The sequence below is a fragment of the Myzus persicae genome, unplaced genomic scaffold, assembly GCF_001856785.1.
Source record: "Myzus persicae strain clone G006 unplaced genomic scaffold, MPER_G0061.0, whole genome shotgun sequence".
Classification (NCBI taxonomy): Eukaryota; Metazoa; Arthropoda; class Insecta; order Hemiptera; family Aphididae; genus Myzus; species Myzus persicae.
Window position 1 is genome coordinate 353,537 of NW_019101502.1, and position 24,989 is coordinate 378,525.

General features: G+C 28.0%; 1 protein-coding gene across 1 annotated transcript in view; it reads right to left on the reverse strand.

Annotated features, from left to right (window-relative positions):
* LOC111029340 overlaps positions 1 to 24,746 on the reverse strand; it is a 190,385-nt gene extending 165,639 nt beyond the window's left edge. The window contains exons 1-2 of the mRNA XM_022308306.1: positions 24,044 to 24,746; positions 3,167 to 3,283 (exon numbers count right to left, since the gene is read on the reverse strand). Of these exons, the coding sequence (XP_022163998.1) occupies positions 3,167 to 3,283; positions 24,044 to 24,233 (307 nt within the window). The 5' untranslated portion in view covers positions 24,234 to 24,746. The remainder of the gene's footprint in view (positions 1 to 3,166; positions 3,284 to 24,043) is intronic.
* Positions 24,747 to 24,989: the final 243 nt, after the last annotated feature.

The window sequence follows — 24,989 nt, forward strand, 5'->3', positions numbered from 1 at the left end:
ATCTCAAACTTAAGCGCTTTGGACTTATATTATTATAATTATGTCTACTGACGTAAATAGATAATTATATAATACCTTACATGTCTCATAACAGTAGTATCCGTGCATGTTGAAGTAAGCTGATTATTGTATAACTATATAATAATCCAACTACACCCATAATTCATTAACATTATTATTTCTTTAATGATTAACATTTTAGTGTGGCTTGGTGAGGCGCGGTCGTAGGCTCAATCTGCGGCAACGTTCTGAGCGTACGTACCGGCCGTCATTGCTAGCACTCGGATGGGTGACCATCCGGGTTTTTAGCAACATATCCTTGCCACACATACAAACGTGTTCCAACCAACCGTCCCTCTCCCCCCACACAGTACCGGGATAATGACCTAAGTAGTTGAAGAATTAATCCAAACAAAAACATTTTACTATAATTTAAACATATTTTAATAGATATCATGTATTATAAACGTTTGCCAGTCGTACAATTTCATTGACTTGGCTTCACAATAAAAAATAATGATAATAAATAATAATAATATAGTGCCGTGCATTAAAAATATTATTGTTGTCATCGTTTGTATGATGTAGCTACCTAGCTATATGGCTAGGTATATATTATGGTATAATTACATACTTACCTGCATTATTATACAATATGACATTCCGTACGTACACACAATATACAAATAATTTAACATATTATATGCACACAACACGTAAACAGTATTTCGATATTGTTATAATACTCACGCATGTACATGTATTTATTATGGAGTAAAAAATGAAAAAAAAACCAATTCGCGGTAGATCGGGTGTGCGATATAATATATACCTACTTTGTAATGGGGCTTATAATATATATATATATATATATATGCTTGTATGTGTGTATAATAAATGTGCATGGAGAGGGTGTGTGGGCGGGAAGAGAGAAAGGGAGAACCGATAGGTGTGTGCTAGCGTATTATAATATATTATACCGTCGTCGACGGTATGAGCGATTTTTTTTGATTTTTTTCACACTCACTCGTTTTAGTTTTCCCAAAACTCTGTGTGTTATAATGTGCGTATATATAATTTTACCTACACGTATAGTGTACCCATATAATATAGTGTACGGTTAGTGTCGATTCTTTATTTTATTTTTACCAACATGTACACAACGCGTAATATAATGCTGTACGGGTTTTTGATAAAACCGTATATTCTACTTTTTATTAGTATCATAACATACATACAAGGAAGGTAGCCGTATCGCAAATATACGGATAAGTGTATAAACATACCGACGGTGAAGACGTAGGTACGCAGGTACACTTCTTTTGTGATTATTCGACAGAGCAAAAGAAGCATAATATCTGAAGGGGAAAAAACCACCGATATTTATGCGGGAAAAATGCTATGCTGATAGTATCATGATAAACCTATATTTAATAACTATGAATAAATTATAATTTCTAATTAAGTAAAGAGAATATTATTTCGAACGAGTTTTTTTAAAGGGTTCAGTATTACACATTTCAATGCAATTGCAATGTTATTTAAATATTGATCAATAAAAGTTTTTTGCAGGTCATTGCCGCTGCTGTTATTGGTAGTTTCATAAAACTAAGAAATTTTAATAGTATAGAAAACAATTTAAAACGTGTAAATACAGATCGGCTATTAATTTTTCTTGTATAAGTTTTGAAATATAAAACGCTATTTTATATTGAAAGAGGAAATAATTATTTGTTTATACGTGCATTTAGTGTTTATTTTTCAACTTACGGTAGGCAGGTTCAAACATAATATATTCAACAATTTTAAATAACCATGTCATTATTTATTTTATTAATATTAATAGTTCAAATCGTGTAACTTTGTTCTCTTAGTTTTCACGCTAGCAATTTGGTGATGATACGTCATCGTCATTGTTTATTTATTTTTAAAGATTTTCATCGATATTGATAGGTATTTTTGTGTAATTAATAAATCGGGTGATTAGTTTTGTGACATATTTATATTCAAATCAATAAAGTTTAACTTTCATACCATGAATATCGAAATTTATGGATAAGTATATTCGAGGTTGTTGTGAATAAAGCTCCCTTAAATGTGTGTGATATTGTAATCTATAGACTGCTTTGGTTGGACATATAAATTGTTGACTAATGGATGGCTATACCTAGTTGGTTCACATATATTTAATACAATTATTGTGTAAGGTACAATGCAACTGCGCTATAGGTACCTAAATTAGTATTCTGAGCGTGTGCAAACCTTTGGTTAACAATATTTGATAAAATAACAGTATGGGACCACTTAAAGCAGCACTTCACACTTTTTCTGGTGTTTCGTTTTTTCTGCCCTAACTGCCGTCGACAACGTTTCGTCTTGACAACAAATATATATGTTTCATGCACAAAGTGAAATTGTTCATTTCATACAACGAAAATGAAAAACATTTTTTACATTTTATTAAATTGGAAAAAAAATTACACGTGAATATAGTTTTTTTATGAAGTGGGCATTGTAGTAATTGTTCTCATAATTTGGCCATCCATTTTGCGAATTAAAATGGTTATATTTTTTCTGTTGAAAAATAATTAAAATATCGCTATATTATTTTTATACACGCGTTGTTATAATTATTTTATTTTTATCGCCTAAACAATCACGAAAAGTGATCGGTCGTGATCTAAAAACGTAGGTATAACGCATTTTACTAGGTATGAAAAAAATAAAAACTCGACTTTAGTGGAAAAATAAATTAGTGTCGGTTGAAGTGTCAAATATTTTTCATATACGAACACGTTATACACTGAATTAGTTTATTTCTTTGTTACTATACACGACTAAAAAAATTATGTTTTACTTTATATTTTTAATCTCCGCTTTTTTATGTCTTATTTATTTATTTTAATTGTTATGTTTATTGTGTACACATATTTTTAATTATACTTCATTTCAAAGAATTGTAATTCACATTAATTACTATTTAGTACAATATTATAAAGTATTTATCTACAACGTAATATAACATTAATTTTATAAAAGATTTATATTGTTTAATCATAAACTATATTTTGGTGACCTAATTCGTGCTTAACGAAATTAAATCGTATGTTATCATTTCACGTGTACTTGCAAATAACTGTTTGCATATTCCAAATGAAATATTTACCTATTTCGTTTCCGCATAAACTTGGAATGAGGTTTATAATTTTAAAACATGATGGATCTTCGTTGCATAAAGATCTCGCCAACAAACAATTCAGACTTCCCGTTGGCGTTTTATCTTCTGCAAAAAAAAAAAGTTATATTAATGACAATAAATACAATTAGAATATGCTATTAATTAATTATATGAGATTAGTGTAATCAGTTTGAACTCCAATTCTCATTAGTTTAATGAGCGAGAAATGGTTTGTCTTTGTAAAATAAACACAATATAAAACGCACTTAACTAGATTGTTATTATTTATTAGACATAATATAGTTAAATAAAAATAAAAAATATGCAAGAAATTCCTTGGAAATATAATTGTGTCTTTCACAACAAGATTCCCATTTTCACTCCTCAGTTTTCAATATATTTTATATTTAGGTTATTATGGAGCAAAACTCATACTTGTTTTTTACAATCTAATAATGAAAATTATTTTTAAACAATCGTATCATATTTTAATTTTTATCAATCGCAGTTATTGTACCATTCGCGTCAAACATTCAGATAGAAGTTATCACTGAAAAATGATTTTTTAAGTAATTATTTAAATAATATACGCTTTTAGCACTTCTATTGAACAATGAACTTTTCTCAGTTGTCAATTACATATTATATTTTAATCAATTTGTGTATTTATATAGTGTTTAAATTCTAATTATATTTATTTCACTATCTTTAACGACTATCGAATAGTTGCATATGTGTATCACTATGAAAACAATTTAATTTAATAAACAAGTACCTATTTATTTATTCATTTGCTTATTTTTTATTTATTTTTTTTTTTTTTTGTACTTATTTATTTCATTTTAGAATTTAGAATGGTACGTAATTATAAAAGTAAAAACTACTACAAGACTAAACAAAAAGTATTTTTTATTTTCAAATATGATCCATTCTTAATCAATTGTATGTTTAAAAACAATTTTAAATTAAACATTAAGTCATTATTTAAGTACAAATATATGGATATATTGACTAAAAATATCAAATAGATTACACTTAATACTTCAGATAAGAATTGAAATAATTGAGCGCATAATAATTCGTTTCGTGAAGTTGTGACTTATTTATAAAAACATGGTGTTCCCTCGCTGCAAATGCTAATAAGTTATTAGTAATAACTGCTTGCTGCACAACTCTATTCTACTGATAATCAAGAGTTTTCTGTATTTTTTTTTCTTAGTTTTTCAGGCATTATAATAATTGGTTTCATTTTTCATATTTTTCTATTTATTACAATATTTTTGTATCATCGTAACAAATCCTAAATGGTAAAAAATATGATGAAATTTGTAATAATACAACAAATTTTTAATCACCAAATTATGAGTTATACAGTAACTATCAACAACAACTCAAATTTAAAATATTAAGTTATTCAATAAAAAATTATTCAAAAATATAATTAAGTACAAGATTAAAAAAATTGTCATATACCATATATTGTGTCTACAGCCACTTTTAAATTTTCATTATTTATAAACGTAATTATTTTGCACTTAAACCAATATTATGAGTGTACATTTTCGGCAATTTTTGAGTTCTAAATATTTGACTAGTTAAATAAATCCAGGCTCTGAGTCGATACCTAATTACAGATCATATTTTGTTCATCCCCAATTTCTGTCGTTAACGCACGTGTTCAAAATAATGTATGGGTAGTGAAAAAGTTCTTAAATTTGATTCAAGAAACAAAATTGGTAGATTTATTTTACTTGTAAACTTTCAAGTAAAAAAAAACATTACTCATGTCTTATATTTACGTATTACGTATTCCTAATACATGGAGATTATTGAAATGATGAACCCCCGTTTCCTTGAAAATAATGAACATTTTTAGCAGAAGAATTTTTTTACATAATTTGAAATCATTGTGAAAAAACAATTTTTTTTAACAATTTATTTCATTGATAAATCGTTATATTTTTTTTACTTTATACCATTTTCAATATACCTACATTTTTAATTTCATATACCAAAGCAAAATATTTTCCTCATAATAAATTCTAATAAATTCTAAAGTGTACAATTCGAACAATTTGTTATGTATAGTCAACTAGTTATAAGTATTTTAAGTTTCAATGAGCAGAGCAGGTAGTGGACCAAAATGTTGTAGTGTACAACTTTGGCACACTACACTTCATATCTAAAATTGGAATATTTATCTATTGATTAGGTACATGATTGAAATTTGATTTTAGTATATTTTAAATACTAGGAAAAAAATATTCAGAATAATATATTAAAAACATTCGCTGTTTTCGTAAAACAAAAACACTTTATAAAATGATAAAGATAAGAATAATAAATATATTTTAAAAAAAATTCCGTTTTGTTATAACTTATAAGTAACTAAGTAAGTACTCAATTGATGTAAAAACAAATATTTCCAAAAACGTTAGTGGATACTTCTCGAGAATATGAGTATTTGCCTCGAATCACCTTGTATATTGTTATTGTGTATTATAATATTATCCTCACGGGTCGAATATTTTGTTTTGAATTGTTTTTTCCTTTTTCTTTTTTTTTTTTAACGAAGACAAATCGTGGGCGTTTAACAACAATAACAACAACGACGAAGACGACGACGACGATGAAAAAAAAACGTACTTTGTTCTCCGTTTCTATATTATTATGCGCGTGACACTAATAGCTTAGATGGCCACTGTAATGTCGGACAGTCGTGTGCGTACCTACCCACCTACTCGGGATAAATGTACCTACCAGCCATAAAAGCATCGCGAAAAATCGGTAAAATTCGCTCGGGGTATATGCATTCAGAATATACATAAAATATATAGGAACGTTTATATGTATTTTATGTATGTATGTATGTATGTATGTATGTATGCATGCATAATTCATAAACAAACGTCTTCGCCAACTCGCTTTTGCCTGTATACCTCCTGTACATAGATCGATAGAGCGTTTTTCTTTATGGCCATTCGGGTCATCCTATGTAATTTTCCCGTACCTGCAGCAGTGCTATATAAATCGTTGCAGTCTTTGTAACAGTAATAATAATAATAATAATAATAATAACAACAATAATAATAATAATAATAATAATATACGATCAACGTTCGTGTAATACGCAACGCGCGGTGCGCATAATTTATCTCAAAACCAATTTACGGACACTAATTTTATTTTCCGCTGCAGGTACCTATTTGGATTCAAAACACATCAATTCCTCTTAAACACATTACAATTTAGATGTAAGATACGGTATTATTTTCGCAACTCATAAATATCATAAAAAATCTCAGAAAATGTTGTCTTTAACTCGATGAATTTAAAATGTAATTTTTATTTTCTCAGACTAGCTACCTAAATACGTTTGTTTTGATTAAATTGTACGGCAAAGTTATGAGCTATTAATAATGTAGGTAGCTACCCATCGTTGTTGTTGAAAGAAATCTCTACTAGCTTCTTTCGAGTTGTTTGGTTTTCATACGGTCTTGAATTTCAATTAGGATGAATTTATTTAATCTATTTTTTTTTTTAAATTGATTAATTTGTAACTTTCCTCTGTAAAATAAATGGTTATGTTTTAGCCAAACTGTCGAGTGGTGAGTTTATGGTTGCGCGACCGCTAATTAAACTTTTTTCGTTGATTACTTTACTCCGATAAAAAAAAAATAGTAAACAGTAATAGGCATTTAAAAGATCGTTTATAGGCTGAGTGTTACTTTTTTTTCGCTGTGTACAACCTATAATAATAGCTGGATCGCATTGTGCCGACCTACAATGCCTACAACAATCTTGTACAGTACTTATTTTAAGTTATTACAACCGGCAGCCATATAATAGTAATAATGTACACCTTAAGGCTTATCAACAAATCCCGGGAACTTAGATTTATCGTATTGACTTGTGCGTCGCAATCTAAAGAGGGTCATATAATAGTAGATTTGGCCCACATTTTGGATCATCTCCAATTTTTCAAAAGCCTTCGCTACTCGCAGCGACTGCCAAACTACCATCGGTCTCCATTGCGTCCGAATCAAGGCTGTGTTACCGATCTGTATTAAGGGGATGGGGTGCAAATATTACAGACGAATGTGTATAGTGATGTAGCATTTAATACATTTTACAACACTCTTGGACAAAAATAATAACGACAAAACTCATCGTGGCCGACCCAACATAAATATTATCAATATTATTTATTGAAATTCTATTATAATAATAAAATTATACAACGCCTAAACTTTTCAATTATTATAAATAATAATAATAATATATTATAATACATTATACACGTAGGTACTTATAAAAGTGCACATATTCAATTTTCGCTTATGTTAGATTGATTAAAGTAAATTTTAACCTCAGAGATTAGTAAGTTATAAAAGAGGTTTACGTAGTATTAAGTATCAAAGATTTGCATAATAATTAGATCGTGTTCGAGAATGAGTGCACAGTCGCACCACTTCATCCCCATTAATTACACACAGGCTGATATTTCGATCACTAAGAAAATTAAGATTGGTAAATGTGTGTATTGAAAACATTTGTTTGTTTGTCTTAACTATTTTTATTCACTGCAACTAACATATTTTTCAATAAAAAATAGATATCATTTTAGCTCTTAGTTGTCTAACTTTTTTAAATTACAATTTACATTTTAAATTAAATACTTTCTTTCTGAAAATTTCAATCTACAAAAATCGAATAACAAACCAATATGAATAAGCCCCAATAGGTAGTTAGGAGGACGTATCGCATGCTTCATATAAATATTAATTTAAAAGTTAAACTAAATGTTTTTATTTTTTAGTTTTTTAAATCACTTGATTTTTTGTTTTGTATATTTTATTGAAAATAAAATATGTTAATTATCCAATATGTAAACTGTTTTAAATATTGTGTAACATATTTTTCTTTAAACCAGATATTATTCAAGAAATCACTGATTTCCGTGATACTACAATTTTAAAACAGTCTATTATAATATTTGTTATTAGTTATAAGTTATAAGTTATAATGATTTAAATCTTAGATGACCGAATTCAAGTGCTGACAACCAACTGATATAAGAGAACTTTGTAAATTGTCAGTGCACTATTCAGCTCTGCTAAACTTTCAATACTCTTACATAATTGATTACTGGTTTGAACCACATCCCTCAAAATCCACAAATAAGTATTCAGCTTTAAATGATGAAATAAAAAAATTGTACCTCGTCATTAGACTAGCATTGAACCAAATTTATAGCGATAAAAAAATTAAGAGTACCTACAGTAAGTTGTAAGTAATAATTTTTTCTTTAAAATATCTCATTTTGTAAAGACTTCAAAGTATTAGGAAGAACGTATAGGTTTTACAGGAGTTACATTTAGTATATAGGAAAACAATCATTTACCAAACAATTTATGTTTGGTGATAAAATAAACATATTATTCCGGCAAATATAATTTAGACAAAAAATAGAGTTCTTCGATAAAATTATACATCGGATGTAGTTATTATGAGCTGTGACCATTTTTTAAGGAATCGAATGTTTTTCTTTAAATTTATCTCTACATGCAGCTGTGCCGCCAGTGAGAAAAGTGCGATACTCAGCGATTACATTATTCACCTACATGCGTCGTCGACGTCGTCGCCATCATCATCATCTTTCAAAAAGCACATATTATACACAGTGCGTATATATAATGTTACGCGGTTTAGCGGTGAATAGAAACAGAGTTTTTTTTTTATATATACAATTCTCCGACAGTTCAGAACGGTCTCAGAGATGTATATAATAATATATATACACACATGTATAGTATAAGTATGTGTATACAACGCGTGTATACTGTATAGTAATAATAATAATAATAAACTACCTCGCCTCAAATGGTTGGCCCTAACAAAAAAAAAAAAAAATACAAATATACCACCGAAAGCGTTCCGAACACATTCACATTTAAAGGTTATTTCTCGTACGGAAATATTCATGTATGTCAAAATATTAGGGAAACGCATCGATGCACATATCATTGTGTATCGAAGCGCAACTCGTCGGTAAGCCAGTATAAGTGTGTCTAACCTAGTATACAATAATAATATATCGATATCTACCACAACCCCGTCACGAGGAATAAAATAATTTCACATACAGTAAAAGTAGTTAAGTTGTAGTCGTCAAAACGTTGTGGACAAATATGCCCAAAATAACTATTGTTAAAATGGAGGTATGTCATATTAGATCATGACAAATCCCGCTAAACCAATATCATATAATGATATTTATGTGTGCCTATTGCTAAGTAAAGGTGTGGTAAAACCCCACACCCCCCCCCCCCTATAAAAATAGTGAAAATGTATTGCTCTACCTATAATGATTCAAGTACATTTTACATTTTTTAGTTACTATATTCTATTCGGCATGCCTATTTTTTCTAACAAAAAAAATTGTAAAATTGGTGTACACTATCACATGCTAATATGCCATCACTAACTAAATTTGTATTGAACTATACAATTGTACAAATTATACAATTACATATGTAATTCGTCTATTACTTTTAACCTAAAAATTTTCAGGAATTGAGTACCTACTTGTGTTTAGGTAAAAATCACTCTGCGCAATATTGGTCGTTAAAATAACCAACATTTTCAGCTTTAACAAAATATCTATTTAATATTATTATTTACTTATTATTTATTTTAACGGTGTTTGATTGTTTCTAGCTCAACTCGTAATGTAATAACTTCTTAGCTACACTTTGTAATCCAAAAGTAGAAAAAACAATGTTGTTTTTAAAACAATGTAGTTTTAATTTTAATTTTGTAAACACTTAAAATAATAGGTCATGGTGTCGTACGTCGTCCTTTCATGTGGGTACGTACATTGTGAAAATGATTATTATTATCACATCAAACAGTGTCAACGATTTTGAGTTTGATGGAACTCCGAGCTCTTTGAAATTATCGTAATATATTTTTGTTTTCAACAATACGAGAAATTAAGTTCATATATTAGTTCCATTGATAGTATTAATTAAGTTAAGGTTTATTTTATATATTTTCTATAATTCTGATCGATGACTAATATGTATATTTTGCCGAAGTATTTTTATTAGACTTTTTTTTTGTTATTACAGTTATTACATTTTTTATTTCAAATATATAAAATGTCATAAGTGAAGGAGCATTAGACAACTTTTTAATTTGTATAACCTATTAGAGAAAGTCGAGTACAGCATGATTAAATTAAATTATAATATTAAATATTATTCTTATACTCAAAATATTTTTCTGTTTTATAAATTATTTAAGTATTTTTTAAGGAACTACTTGAAAAATTACAAATTATAAATTATAAATGTAAAAGTTAATAAGTGTAATCATCAAAATTTTTAGATTTGTTTTTAAAACTTTTTGGTAGAGTTTAACCTAAAGTTCCAAACTTCCAACTTCTCGACTACTCATATCAGTTTTATAACAAGTTTTAAAATTCTTTGTTTGTTTTTAAAACATTATTTTTTTTTTAATAAATAACACCAGTTGGATCTATTTAACAATTGAAAATCGATGGACGAGTAAATAAGTGATTTATAAATATTCAATCAAACCCAAAATCGTATGTGTGGGTAAGAAACATACAAGTACGACCGATCTTTCAAGATTTCAGGTACTCGAGAAAACGGTGTGTGATAATGTGCAAGATGTGAGTATTTTCTAACAATAAACTTGAGTCTATCTATTAATACTTAATAGTAAAACTAAACAAATGTTTGAACTAAATTGTTTTATAATTTGTATTTATTTATACTATCAGATGATAAAAATATAATAACAATTATTGGTTTACCTGGTTAAAGTAGTTTCAGTAAGTAACTTGTAAAATAAGAATTATATATCAACTACAGACATTCATTATAGCGACTTACATTTCCGGAATGGCATTATTATACATTTTAATAGTTATGTCGGTTATACATCTAACGGTATAAAAACCTTTAATACACTTAGATGAGTATAAAAAAAAATTAATACATTTTAATATTTAGATATAGTAGACTATAATGTAACTATAATGTGCGTTGTACTTAAGTTTCCAACTCCAACAAAAACAAGTTGAAATAAGCATTATTTTAAATATTTAAAACGATAATATTATAAATGAAAATAAATAAGTAGTCCTTTAAACACAAATCTTTCTGAAAACCAATCGATCATTGCAGTATGATAATTTGAAAAAGTCAAATTCCTAATAGTACCTACTATTGCTAAATTAAGAGTGTAACCACATGTACATAATATTATATAGATTTGTGGTTTTCACAAATCTATCTTATAAATTATGTATACATTATTCAAAACTGCTGGAACTTAAGTTTACTACAGTGAGACAAAAAAGAAAAATACAATAATAATAGAAAAAAGATTATATTTTTTTATCGTTTTTATCAGTATTCAGCACACGAGGACTGTTTGTCGTGTTGGGGTGATATATCTTCTCGTTTTACTTTTGTAAAATAAATGTTTTAAATATTAAAATGAGCGGTTGAGATCGTGATAAAAATAAAAAATTCTTGAGTAGATTTATCAAGAAAAAAAAGAAAACCAATAAAATATCATGGTAATTAATTATTAAAAAAATGGTTTTACATCAATAATGTCATTATCGTCATCATCATCATCATCACTTCTAAACGAAGTACTTTACGATGGTAATGATTTTTGTGACATAATAATATTGATATTATGTCAGGTACCAATCATTTGTCTTTTTACACACAAATGATGATGTGTCACTACTTATTAAAACAGTTTAATCAAATCAATGTTGCTTATAAAGACATCAATGGATAAGGTTAAAATATGAGCAATACATCTTAAAGATTTATTTTAAATAAAACACAAAACAATTTAGAACTTAAATCATGAATAATTTAGTTTTCTGCAACATTTGTGGCTAACTTTAGAATTAATAAATTAATGTGAATTCAAACTTAACTATACATAATAGTTTAAACTTATAAACCTAAAAAATATATATAATTTATGATTAATATAAACAAATGATAATAGAATAAAATTACTATAAGTTTATACCGATAGGGCAAGTTCAATTGTATTACACGCATTTAAAAAATAAGTAAAATATCAAAATATTTGTTATATTAAGCTCATTGTATGATTCCGTAGCAAAAATACTATAATATCATCAATTTGAGTAAACAAGGTTATTTAACACAGAGTTTTAAAAAATACTTCACAAATAAAAATAATATCACCAAAAAAATTAGTAGTAATTATATATTTATCAAAAAGATTTAAAAGTTTTAACTATAATAAGTACAATAGAGCAATACCTCAATTACTTATTATTTTGAATTCCACCCATTAATGTTGATATAATATCTTAATTTGCATAATAATAGAAAACTAATAATATATGACATTAAACGTAAAATATAATCTACCTTTAAGCTTAAATATTATTAATACCCTTAATCTACATAAAAATATGCATTTTTATGAACATACATTGAATCTGGTTTCCATATTTTGTATGACTTTATCTTCATATTAAACTATTTTATATAATAAGTCTATTTATAAATTTTAATATATTTTATTGTAGTCTATTTAAAACTTGTTTCAATTTAATATATAATATTATGTATGATTGTATGAACCTAGATTAATTTTTTATTGAATGGAAAATAACACCGTGATACTTTACTTTGGTCATTAATATTAAATACACTGTATCAGTCATCGCGCATTTTCAAAATATATTTGACAAATAAACATCTTTATTTATAGACTTATAGTGCTCATTTTATCGTTTTTGATAACTTGTTTACTTATCAAATAATACAATTAAAACTTATACAAATAATAAAAAATTATTGAAATCAAAAAACTAAAATATTGTTTTCAAATAAATATCTGTGCAGATAAATGGAATTAGTAGATACGTTAAGAAAAAAAATTAAATGACAGCTTGAATAGTAAACACAGTGAGAATGGGTAATACATTATGAATAAAAAGTGGAGTTAACGAGTTTTTTTCAATAAATAATGGCGATAATATATATTTAATAAAATAAAAAAGTTGTTCTTATATAAATTGTGTAAGATATAGCTCATCTTGCGATAACATTGTAGTAATTACCACGTTTTTAACTAAAACCATTTATAAATGGGTATGTTTAACAAAAATGTATGTCAAGCACAAAATAAAGCTCTATTCGATTTCTCTCAATTTTTACAATGAAAAAACAAAAGACCACAACATCAATGTTGTTAAAAATGGTACTACCACATTTTATATAGTGTGTACCCGAGTACCCGACTAATTATGTTAACTGTTAAAGTAGAATAGGTATCTAGTTTATAATGATTCAAAAATAGAAATTTCGTCAGACGTAAATTCGAAATTTGTGTCATTACATATCTTTAAAATGTTTAATGAAGCCTGAAAATATGGTAATTAATGCGACATAACACGTAATTTAAAACTAACCATTGTTACAATTAATGTTATCATTAGTTATTAGAAAAAAATAGTGCGTACTATATTATATGAGGTATTATTCAATTTTCCTTATATTAACTTGATAAATTACTCAGATTGTGTATTTTAAAATAATTTGTTTACTGACCGAATCTATTTCGAATTCAAAAGAGTGACTTTATTGATACAACTGTAATTGAGAAACGATTCCAATAAACGGCCTGTTAAATTGGTCTCGTAAAAACGAATGTTTGTCATGATTTTCTTATGATATTGTTGGTATCAATCACATTTTATTTTCTCATTTGTTTGAAGACTTTTTTTATAAACATTTCCTTCACAATAACGCATAAATTAAATTATTCCAACAAATGAATACAGAATATTATTTAAGTGAATAAATATGAATACATAACAAATACTTATCGTTATGAGGTTTATTTTAATTTATTTTACCTCTTTGTACGAAAGAACTCAGTATAAAAATAAGAAGACAAGTTACTCATACTGACTACCTTCCTAAAGGTAGGCAGGAAATTTATAAAATGTTATGTATGACGAGTGCTGGTGATTGTAGGAGATTTTCGTTATGTATTTTGAATAGAGAAAATAGGAGTTTTTGCTCAGAGTTTCAGAGCTCCTGATTTATCTTTCTTAAGTGGTAATTTAAAAAGCGAAAACTCGGTAATAATTATAGTTTATCTGCATAAGCCAGGGTGGGCGTTTAAGATAATAGCTACAAGTTCTTGTGTATTCGATTGTTGACTTTTATCACATTCATAACGAAACAAAGTGGGTGGCGACAACATCGATATGATTATCAAAATATTATATATGTACAAGTGACATTAGGGCGACTCGGGGAGTAAGCCAGATAGCCCATTTATCTTTCTCTCCCCCCCCCCCCAAAAAAAAAAAATAAGCAGATACCTTTTGAATGGTATATAGGGAATTGAAGCACCCTGTTAGCATCGCTGATCATAATGTCAACCCCCATGCATTTTAATGAATTACCTACTATGTAAGATTAGAATTGGTAATTGTGTAAGACAAATGTAGGTTCAGTAAATGTGAATTTCAAAAATATCAACAAAATATACAAATTAAGTTTTGAACTAATATTATCTATTTAATATTTATTGGTGATTAATCTTATTTTTAAATTTTGATGCATTTACGTATATTATGATAGACTAAATGCATTTAGATATAATCTTTATAATGTATTGTTCTTAAAAAAAAAAACATACATCATCATCATAGAAAAAAATTGCATAGTACAAATAACATATGTATTCTCCTGCAGTCCTGAATATGCTTCAAACTTAAATCTTACATTAAATTAAACTAACATAATTTAAATTTCTAGAAAAATATAAAGTAATTTATAGTTTTAACTTAACAGCTTTTTTTCTAAGAGAAACTGATTTTCATGTTTTCTGACCTTAAATTTTAAGAATGATAATATAAGAAAAATTATTATTTCAAATAAATCATTTTTACATCATATTAAACATTTTGATTTTGTTTTCTTCTAAAAAATAGTTTTATAATGTCTAATAGTTACACATTAAAGATATTATCCCAGTCAACAAAACGTAGATGAGAGTAAATACTATATTAACTGAACCTACCTATCAGTAGAACCTTCTGGGGGATCCCTCTCACAAATGATCGTCAACCACTCACAAACTACAAGAACCACGTCCCACATGCGTAAATTAAATAAATGTCAATTCAATAGGTATGTACTGCTGAAAAAATTTACTATTCAATTCCCTTAGGGAGAGAATATGTAAATTTTTAAGTAGCTGCAGTGTATCAGCAATTTGTCACAATGCTGGTTAGACTGAATTAGTAATATAGTTATTATATATGTGTGCAGAGAAAAGAACTTATCACTAATGTATACAGAGGCGTAATTATGGTAGATTAGGTTGCAAATGTATAATTTCCTCCCACCTCCCCTCCCAAATCTGCTTACAATATGAATAGATAAATCATGCAACTCATTGTATATACATTTGTAGGATAAAATATTTTTTCCCTAAAATTATTGAATTGGTTCAATTATTTAACATTATTTCCGTTGTATCGAAATATTGCCAACGTTATTGCATTATCTGGATTACAAAAATAACCCAATAATATTATACTACGAATATCGAATATAGGATTATTATCACATTATTTGTTCTCATAAGTTATAAGACCTTTTTTAATGAACAAGAGTTAGGACTTTAGGAGATAGGACCTAATTAATATTATTTAATGATATGCGCCCTTACCTACGATTTGTTTCTATGCCGTGAAACGAGTTTTAAGACTTGTGTAAAAATAATCAAACCGTTTTTTATGCTTTTGATTTTGGTGAATATATTATTTTTCACTCCCCTTCCCCCTAGTCACTCCACTGAGTGTGTATGTGCGTTTGGTATGTATATATATTTTATTTATTTATTAGGATTTTTTACTATTTATTCTTCAAGAGAGCCTCTCTGAACGTGTTCGTGTTGGAACTCATAAGTTCACAATTTGAAATACAAATTCATTAAATATTATATTATATAGATATTATTCACAAGATTTGAAGCAATACAACTAAAAAACCTTTTTTATTTTATTATTATTTTCATATAATTAATACTGTGGAAAAGAAATTAAAAACACTGAAATACTCTTGAATATGTGGATTTTTTTTAGTTGATTCCTAAATACTGTACTCTCTTAAATGATTTTTTTTTTAAGAAAATCCAAAAGAAATATTCTTAATATTTTTAAATCTTCTAATAATCAAACTCTACTACATAGTATATTAATTATTAGAAAACAATTCGATAGAACGAATAAAATAGAACGAACATGATAACTTCAAACCATTTCCAAATATGCGATTATCTCTACTTAACACTATGGATTTAAAACTAAAAAGTTGCCATAGTTGAACTGGAAATTATTTTAATATATCTAACAAGATACAACCAGTCTGTGAATGAAAATCAACAATAGGCAATCGTCTCGCTTCGCTCTCCCCGACGTTTATTTAAGGGCTCACAATTTTTATAAATTTAAAATTTAACTTTCTCGGCATTCTACAAAGTGTTTTGATTATTATCATTTGATTTTCCTTATACTTATAAAATATTATAACTTTGATATAGGTATCTTAAAACATAGGAAAACTGAATCTTATATTTACCAAATATGGACTCAATTAACAGACAACTAAAAAGACATTTAAAGTGGGTTTGTATAACTCAAATAAGTGGTCAAATAAAAATAAATATAAATATACCTATATGTATAGCTATGGGTACCTAGACACTGACTACACCATTTCTGAATACTTTCATAGAATCTTTATAGTAATTATTGTACTGCAATATTAAAGTAACAAAATTTACATAGTTTGATATAATGTGAAACTGCATTATCGTTAATGTACCACATTATGAGATTTGTTATTTTGTAGTTTCTAATTTAAAATCAAATTTTTCATTATCTAATCATAACGTAAAAAAAGCTATATGATATTAAATAATTATTTGTATACTCTCGGATATTTTCTATTTAATTATATTTGTTTCATTATAATATTAAGACACTTTAGTTTATAATACCTTAAGTGAACTGGAGAATTTTATTTATCAGTTAAAAATGGCAAACAAGTAAATAAATATTATTTATAATTTCATGATCATTAAATTTTAAGTACATTAGTAGGTACATAATAATATATTGATATTCATGATGGTCAATGTGTGCGAATATATAGTATACGTACCTATGTTTGCAACAATATTAGCTAGTTAAACACGGGTAACTACTAAATAAACTTAATCAGCGTGAACATACAATCTTGGCTTAAAATCATTGACGTCAATTTGTCCTCCTTGACCACCGAACGTTTTAACAATAGGGCAATAAATTGCAATACGACCAATTGTCGTAGAATTGCACAACAAGACGCTAAATCAACAATACATTTAAAACACTGAGTTTTTTTTTTTATTATTTAAATTTAGTATGCATGACACGCTACTTTGATAACATTTCACGTATATAATAAAGTATGAAAATTCCCCTAAATTATTCATCTGCTTATATTACACACCCACAATCCACATACTACTTATAAATCAATACTCTTAAAATATTAGATGATATCATAATTATGTCATAGATTAATTTTAATTACCTGTATATTTTGATAAAAACTTAATTTATTCACGTAATATTTTAGTAAAACGATTAAATTGTTATCATATCGTTAGAAAATTTCACACACCTTAAGCGATTATGTATTTAAAATATTTTAATACACTTTAGGTAACAATATAATTTAACAACCTATTATCAATTATAAGTATTTAATATGTTTCAGATATTCATTATCATACACATACCTAATGGCTAATATATGCAATCATAAAAGAAAATATATTAGACTAATGTTTCATAAATACCATGAGTAATGACCGAAGATAAATACAATTCATTTGTATTAATTAATTATTTAAAAAACGTAAGAATGATATCGAAGTATAAACCTAGATAATAAATTAATCGATACATGGTTACTTTTCATTAGTTTAGTAAAATTGATCAACATCCTAATTTTCTTGAGTTCATTAAAAATGAATTATATCATTTAAAATGTATGCTTAATATCACTAACTTTTAAGTATATTTAAGATTAAAATAGAAAGTCAAAAAAATGTATAAAAGATTATAACATTTTATTAAGATGCTTCAGTGAGCAATATTTAAAATATTATAGTAATTTCGATACTCCAATAGAACGGAAATAAATGTTAGTCAAATATTGCATCAGTATGTAACCTACGAAAAAAGTTTGAAATAAAGTACATCATTGAAAATATAGACTTTTATTACATAAATAATTGTAAATCCCATTGACGATTCATTAATTGTATTTATAATGAATTCATCTTGTAATCTACAATGATATATATATATTTAAAATAGCCTTTAATTTATGATAGGTATATTTGTATAAAAAATTGTTATAGGTAAGTACATTAGAAAATTAAATATAATAATTATGTATAGAAATCTCAATTAGTACCAATAATTTAATGATCTCGGGCTATTTGTACTTTATATGTAATGACACATGGTATATTATGGTGTGATTAGTTTAACAATTTAAGCTATTACATTATTAGTTTCATATAATATATAAAATACATTTATTAGTTATAGACATATTATGTGAAATATATGACCATTACTTGTTCAATACTAAAAAATTGTTTTTCTGTTTAAATAAATAAAAATCTCAACACGCTTAAATCACATTTGTTATAGAATATAAGAAATATTTATGGTTTTAAATTTTTGCAATAAATTAATGAATAATTTAATCTAGGATGTTGCAGTATTTCTGCGCTCAAGACAGATCCGCAATGTAAGTGCTATAACCGTAGTAGGTACCTCACTTGGTGCGTGTATCATGTTACTCGTGGGAGTGGACGATTTTAATCAGAACGTTTTATTTTCTCAACTCAAGAAGTTACAATTTATCGAGCTGACTTTAATCATATTATACTGTAGTACTACACAAAAATGTTGTAATTTATTTTACAACCAAACTTTTTTCTAAATCGTGATACCCATACAATATCGAGTTATGATTATTTAGACATTTATATACAAACGTGAGACGATAAAGATATTATAAACATGTATTAAAATTGTTTTAAATTGCAATTTCAGACTTGACTAGGATATTATTGCATTTAATTAAACATAAAAAAAAGTTCCAACTCATAATATTATGGTACATTATATTGTTTATATGTACAGCGAGTAATCAAAAAAGTTACAAACAAAAAATTAAACTTACAAGAAGAGTTTATTTATTGTCGAAACATTGTATAGAATATAAAAATGACTTAAATTTAAATGTAGTAGTACATTAGTAAAATAGTAATGAACAATAAGGTTTTGTCTAGTATATATATACTCAATCGAGTATTCAGAAAATATAATATATAAGTTCTTATAACTTACACGCATTTACTGGTAGAGGTACTAAATAATATATTAAATTCTGATCTGTTTATAGGTCAAATAGTATAACTTATAACAGTTATTAGGATTTATGTTTTATATTTGGATGGCCTTTTAAAAATGTTTACTGTTTATATTATTCAATGATACCTACCTACCGATATATGATAAATATTTAACTACATAATGTTCATTTATAATATGAATCGAAAAAATCAAAAACTAAAAAAATATCTCTTAACATCCTTACTAATATGTAATTATTACTATCACGGTTACTTGCATTTTTAATAAAATGTACATATTTTGTTTGTTTAAAAAATTAATTCACTACCTCGTGTTTATATATGTACATTTATTTTGTTTTGAAATCATATGTTTGCTTGTTATTACTTATTTTAAGCAAATTTAATTTATTAAGTGCTGGGGCTGGTTATTTGTATGTACTATACAGGTAGGTACCTATGCAATCGTGCTTGTACCTTCCAAATATCTAATTAATTATTAAAATAATGCTGTTAAATATAAATGAAAAAATATAAATATCAATTAATCTAATTTACATTTAACACTACCTATTCAAGGAAATTTAAATGAATTAGTATTTTATGGTCGTAAATATTTACTCAGTTATTTAATAAATTATTTCTCATAATATATTTTATAAGACATACTGTTATAGGTAGTAAAAATCGTAATCATAATTAATTTGTAATTAAGTTGTAACACTATAATGATTAGTGAACATAATACGGGAACTTTGCCAAAATTAAATTTCATTGAGTCCATTTGAAAACTATTGATTAAACTTTTTAATGCCAAACATTTAGCATACCTATTGTGATAATCTATTATAATATTTAAATTAATAATATATGTGATAATAATAGTATAATATACAGGGTTATTTGCATGCTCATTTTTTGCTTTAATAGTACATTTATTAAAATTGACTTTTAGAATTGTTGAGTTTACCTAGACACCATATTTTCGAATTTCCGATATTTGTTGGACCACTTAAGCTGAGGTGATATACAAACTCCTATTTTTCAAATGAGGACCCACCCTTTTTTAACTGAAAAATATTTAGCGGATGATGTTCTTAAAAATGTTTATGTATCTAAATTAAAATTCCAATGAGTAGTAGTTCCTGAGTTATTAGTATCTTTGTACTAAGGATAATAATCCTTAAAAATTATTTTAAAAAAATATAAACTATAAGTAATATTAGGTGTAGTATTTATTATATAGGTGTAATTGCGCAAATTTATTATATAACTCAAAATCTACTCTTTAAAATTTTGATTTAGATACTCCAAAATTCTCAAAAAAAAAATATATCTGTTGAATAATTGATAATACTAATCCTAATAATCTACTTAATTAAAAAGGGGGAGGAGGTCGTATTTGAAAAATAGAAATTTGTATTGTCACAGGATCATCCTTAATAGTTTTCCAAAAGATCTCAAGTATTCGAATAAGTGGTCTTCAAGCTTATTAAAAAATTCCAAAAATCAAAATTGTAATAAATGTATAATTTAAACGAAAAGCTTACTTTAAAAAAATCACCTTGTGTATACGAAAATATAACGACAAATTTATATATGATTATCATAAATATGGCAACAAGAAATTTTATGAAGAGAGGTTGGTTTTTGTTTTGATGTATCAATAAAATATAAACAAATTAGAAGTTAGGTTAGGTAAACAAATAAATGCTACTGTGAGATGATAAATAATAATATACAAACAATAATAATATTGTTTTATAAGAAACTGCCAAATTGAGCTACTGATGTTTTCTTCAATTTCGGCAAAGTTCCTTTTGTACTACATAGCCGTTATATACGGTGAAAAACTATATACTCCGTAGGTTCGCTAAGTCATTAAATATTAATCTAAGTTGAATATTTTTACTTTTATACGTTATTACCACCTCTTAACATTATGTATCATTATAGTCTGAAATAATGGTGCGGGACGCATGAGTTTACAACGTATAACATTTATATATGTATAGACATATTTATTTATTTCCGTATATATAGTGTATATAATATTTAGGTAGTATACTATATTTTTTCAAGTTTATTATCATGTTGGCCGAAATGAAATGTCGAGGAAAAACGATTTGATGTGGTATTTAGGCCGCGGCTAAAAAAATGTTTGGACGTCATAATAATGGGTATATAATATTATATGCCCTCTAAGATATTGATTCTTATATTATGTGTGCTACGACGGCGGCGTCGTCGGCGGTGTGGCGTCGGTGACGACGGTTAAAATGGTAAGTTGCATGTGGTGCCCAACTAAAACCGTTATATACATAGCGTTTGTTTTTAATTTAATTTTTACTACCATAATGCGCCAAAAACCAAAAGGCAGCGGTGAAACCACGTACAGCGGTCGAAGGTCCGAGCAATAAAAATGAAATATTTATTATTGTTATTTATCGAAATCGGAGCTCTGGCAGCTGAGTTTCTAACACCCGTGTTTATAGATAATTCATGAAACAATAGTATAATAATTATTCATCTCAACTTTTTTTATTCTGAATCGAATAATATTCCGAAATAAAACGACATTATAGTCGCAGACGTGCTGTATGAAGTACCTCGTTTCATTCGATACGAGAACCTCGCGATGACGACGAAGATTATTGTTGTTATTATTATTATTATTATTATTATTATTATTATTATTATTATTATTAGTAGTAGTAGTAGTAGTAGTAGTAGTAGTAGTAGTAGTAGTAATAGTATTGTGTACGCATATACTTACCCCGTTACTTGTCGAGTCAAGATCCGCTAAAGGGGGTTTTGTGGTGGAAGATTACAGCACAATACGTTTTTAAGGTGTGATATAATAGAGGATGAAAAAATAAACCGAAATGAAACAATAGTATCTAACCACGATATAATACAACAGTTATTATAGGTTTATTTAAAATAGTATAATCGTGTATCATGATTTATGATGATATAATTATTGTATACACGATAAACGTATACGATCGCTGGACGTTCAAGTGACGTATATTTGTACGATTGTGCATAGGAAATAGGAATCCTATGTGCACTGAGCACATACCGCACACAACAATATTTAACTAAACCTAAACAACAATATAATAAAGCGGGCGTGAAGTGTCTATATTACGATAATGTGTGTGCAATAATTATTATTCATACACATAAGACTCGTATTGTTATATGTCATAGCCACCGGGGTTTTCCATAAAAAAAACTATAGGGTAAAGCTCATTTATGAATTTAATGATGCAATACAGGCTATGATGAAAATATACAATATTGTGATTTAATAAGCGTAAAATTAATCGGATTCAATCCTTCAAAAAGCCTCTCGATTTGCTAGCGAACAATCATTTCATCTTACAAAAAAATTTTTTGTTACCTAGTTTTGTACATTTGTGTTTATTTATTTAAGTATTAACAACTATTTTATAGGCAACATTTAACATTTTATAATATTGAACTTGATAATAAATTCTTCTTAGGTACTCTGTTATGGGTCGAACATATTTTTATCATAAGGACTACAATAATCTCGGTCGTCGCTCACTAACGATAATTTACTATACCATTAAGTACACTTAAAAGTGTTAATAAGTAATAACCAATATTAATTACTTGTTACGTATTTCTAACTTCTTGATGATTTATATTTAATGTCATATGACAATAAAATAATAACATAAAATACAGATTAAACAATTTAAAAAAAAATTAAAGTAGACGTCTGAATTTGTTCAATCTTTACCGAGTATTTACTAATTCACCAAATAATAATTGGGTTTAATCTGGATGCCCTCTAAAACACCACTGGTCATAACATAGAGCAATGCGACTTTAATAATTTGAGCATAGTTTAGAATAGGCAGGTTATAAGCAATTCGGTTATAGAAAGTATCCAAAAATTGGTTAGACCGCATGTACTTTGATATCATAACATGTAAAAATCCATAGATCATAATATGATTTATAATAGTATTATATTGTGAAGTTACAATAATGAATTACTCCGAACATGATAAAAGTATAGGGTGCATATCGTACATACGTTTTTACCAATTTGACAGACGAATAACAATATTCTATTCTACAACTCATCTTCAGTGCCCACAAGAAATTAGAGTCTCGACGAGCTTAGATTTAACTAAGTGATTTTTTTCAGCAGTTATTCCCTTAACCTAATACTATATTATATATATCGTTGTCGTTCACAATTTCAAGAGAGGGAGGGAGAAAGAGAGGGTTTAAAATGTAAGCTAAAAACACCGAAAATAGTTTGTTTTTAAAAATCCGTACCCCGGTGTCCGTCGATTGCTGTGGCCGTGGGCGGCGCGACCTCGTGGCCGGCAGCCGCCGCGTAATCGGGCGTCGCGGACATGGACGCCGGTGGCGGGTTGACGGGATCGCAGCACTCGCGTTCGGGATACTCGCTGGCCACCGCCAAGCCGGCGACCGCGGCCAACAGCAGCCACGCGGCCGCGAACATGACGGCTGCTGCAGTGCGGCTATCGGTCGTTCACCACTGGCCAGGTACCGGACGGCCACGCGTTTCCATAAAACGTCGTAGTCTCCCCTTTGCGATTCTTATGGCGACCTTCGATCACATTGTGACTGTCGAGATCTTCTCGTTCGCCGTCATCGCCGTCGTCGTCACCGCCTCCGAAGAATATAACCACGATAACAATATGACGATAAAACCAACAGACCACCGGCGCAGTGATTAACGGGTTTTCCGGTAATCAAACGAATCGAAATAATATTATACCGAGGCAACGACTTACGTATAATTGTTATGATATGTATCTCGAAAAAAAATTAATACACAGAACGACACTAAAATAACACTGTAATTTGACACTTATGGTAATAATATTATATTTTTACTAAGACGATGGTGATGTTGATGATGATGACGACGACGACCACTGCGATCCCGTGCCCCGTTGGCGGCGATCCGGCGACGACACGCTGGCCGGATGGTTTTCGGTTTGTTGTTCGCGCGCGGCGCCCGAAGTACGACTGACAAAAGTCCCGCGGTGCTTTTGACGGTGTGTGGAAATGCGTGTACGCGCACACGCGGTCGCGCACACGCAAACTTTTCGTGAGCGCCCTTCGTTGGCGGCAAAGGCGGCAAAGGCGGTGAGGCGGCAGGCCGGCTGGCGGGTGATCCATTTAACACGCTACACCCTTTTTCTCCGTCGATTTTTGAGATTTCCAACGTATTCTATCACCCCCCCCCCCC